We start from the raw sequence: 1,551 nt of genomic DNA, 5'->3' as shown, positions 1-1,551 counted from the left end.
TAAATTAAATCAGGTGCTAATTTGATTTCCGGTAACAGTGGATTTAGGATATCGGTGGATGTGAAGTGGCAGTGAATTTATGGTAGCTGTGCATTTCAGGTAGCAGTGAATTTAAGGTAACAGTGTATTTAATGTATCAGTGGATTTTTAAGGGAGAGGTGAATTTAAGGTAACAGTGTATTTAATGTATCAGTGGATTTTTAAGGGTGAGGTGAATTTAAGGTAGCAGTGAATTTAATGTATCAGTGGATTTTTAAGGGAGAGGTGAATTTAAGGTAACAGTGTATTTAATATATCAGTGGATTTTTTTTGTGTGAGCAGTCTGTTGAAGATAATGGTAGATTTAAGGTGGCAGGAGACTTAAGCAATCAGGGCATTTATTTAAATTAACAGTGGATTTCATGTGTCGGTAGATTTAAGGTAGCACTGTATTTAAAGTAGCACTGCATTTCAGGTACTTCAGCTTTAACACAAGCTACTAAGCCACATCAGTCCGTGCAATTTAACTTTCCCACACAGTCAGCTGGCTTTTTCAAGCCAACGCTTCTTTTTCTATTTTATTTATTTACTCCTGTATTTATTTATTTGGAAAGTAACAGGAGCATCAATGTGAACAGACGAGGAGCTGAGCTGGTGGATTTCATGTAGGCAACTGTTGTTATAGTGATGGGAAGTGAAACATACCTCTGTGCGAGTGTTCGCGGGAGTCCCGCCGGTGGAAAGAGACGTTTTAATCAGAGGTTACAGAAGAAAAGGAAACTATTCTGCTTGATAATAACATTAATAATTCTGCATATCAGGATTTTCTGTTTCTGTTCGCTTCTCTGATCCACGCAAAGACAACCTGAGCACGAGCCTTGGCTTCACTGGCTGCTGTAATCCGACCCAGATTATGATGCATCACTAAAACCACGTATAACCTTATAATATAACATGATGTACGACTGAAACCCGGCCAAGAGGCTCTGTTTCAGGCTTACCTGAAGCTGCATGCAGAAGCAGACAGAGAGGGAGAGCTGCCACCAAAACGTCTGAAGCCATCTTCATCACCATGATAGTCCTCGCCGTGGTCCACACACGGCATGTTCAGCCACAGCTCCTTGAATGAAAAGGTGCTGAATCATTCATGATTGAGGTCCAGGTGGTGTCTCAGGTCTGCGTTTCGGGCTGAGCGGTAAGGCTCTGTGTGGTCGCCCCTCTCAGGTGGAGTGTGGAGTCTGCGGAGCAACTAGAGCAACTTGATCGGTAGGAGGGAGGGAGGGAGGGAGGAGGAGGAGGGAGAAGGAGGAGGAGGAGGAGGAGGAGGAGCTTTGAGTTCTTTGAAGGAACTTCAGTTTCTCTCTTCTGTCTTCAACTCAGACTAAACAAAGCGCGTCGCTTAAAAAGCGTCTTGAAACCCAAACCTTGCATTGTTCACGGTGTGTAAATATTATGGCAGTTCAGTAACCAGACGTCTGAGGAGCTTGACAGCTCCCTCCCAGACAGCTACAACTTCAAACACTGCATTTGTTTTAAGCCAGTTTCAAGAAGGTTTTGGCCTAAAATGTCCTT

At 43.1% G+C, this 1,551-nt stretch overlaps 1 protein-coding gene across 1 annotated transcript in view; it reads right to left on the bottom strand.

Moving 5' to 3' along the window:
• The window catches only part of il20ra (interleukin 20 receptor, alpha), a 19,083-nt gene extending 17,882 nt beyond the window's left edge, over positions 1–1,201 (bottom strand). The window contains exon 1 of the mRNA XM_017720789.2: positions 981–1,201. Within this exon, the coding sequence (XP_017576278.1) occupies positions 981–1,053 (73 nt within the window). The 5' untranslated portion in view covers positions 1,054–1,201. The remainder of the gene's footprint in view (positions 1–980) is intronic.
• Positions 1,202–1,551: the final 350 nt, after the last annotated feature.

This window comes from Pygocentrus nattereri, chromosome 4 (assembly GCF_015220715.1).
Source record: "Pygocentrus nattereri isolate fPygNat1 chromosome 4, fPygNat1.pri, whole genome shotgun sequence".
In the NCBI taxonomy this organism is placed as follows: Eukaryota; Metazoa; Chordata; class Actinopteri; order Characiformes; family Serrasalmidae; genus Pygocentrus; species Pygocentrus nattereri.
Note: the sequence above shows the minus strand (reverse complement) of the source record. Positions and strands in the feature narration are given on the sequence as shown.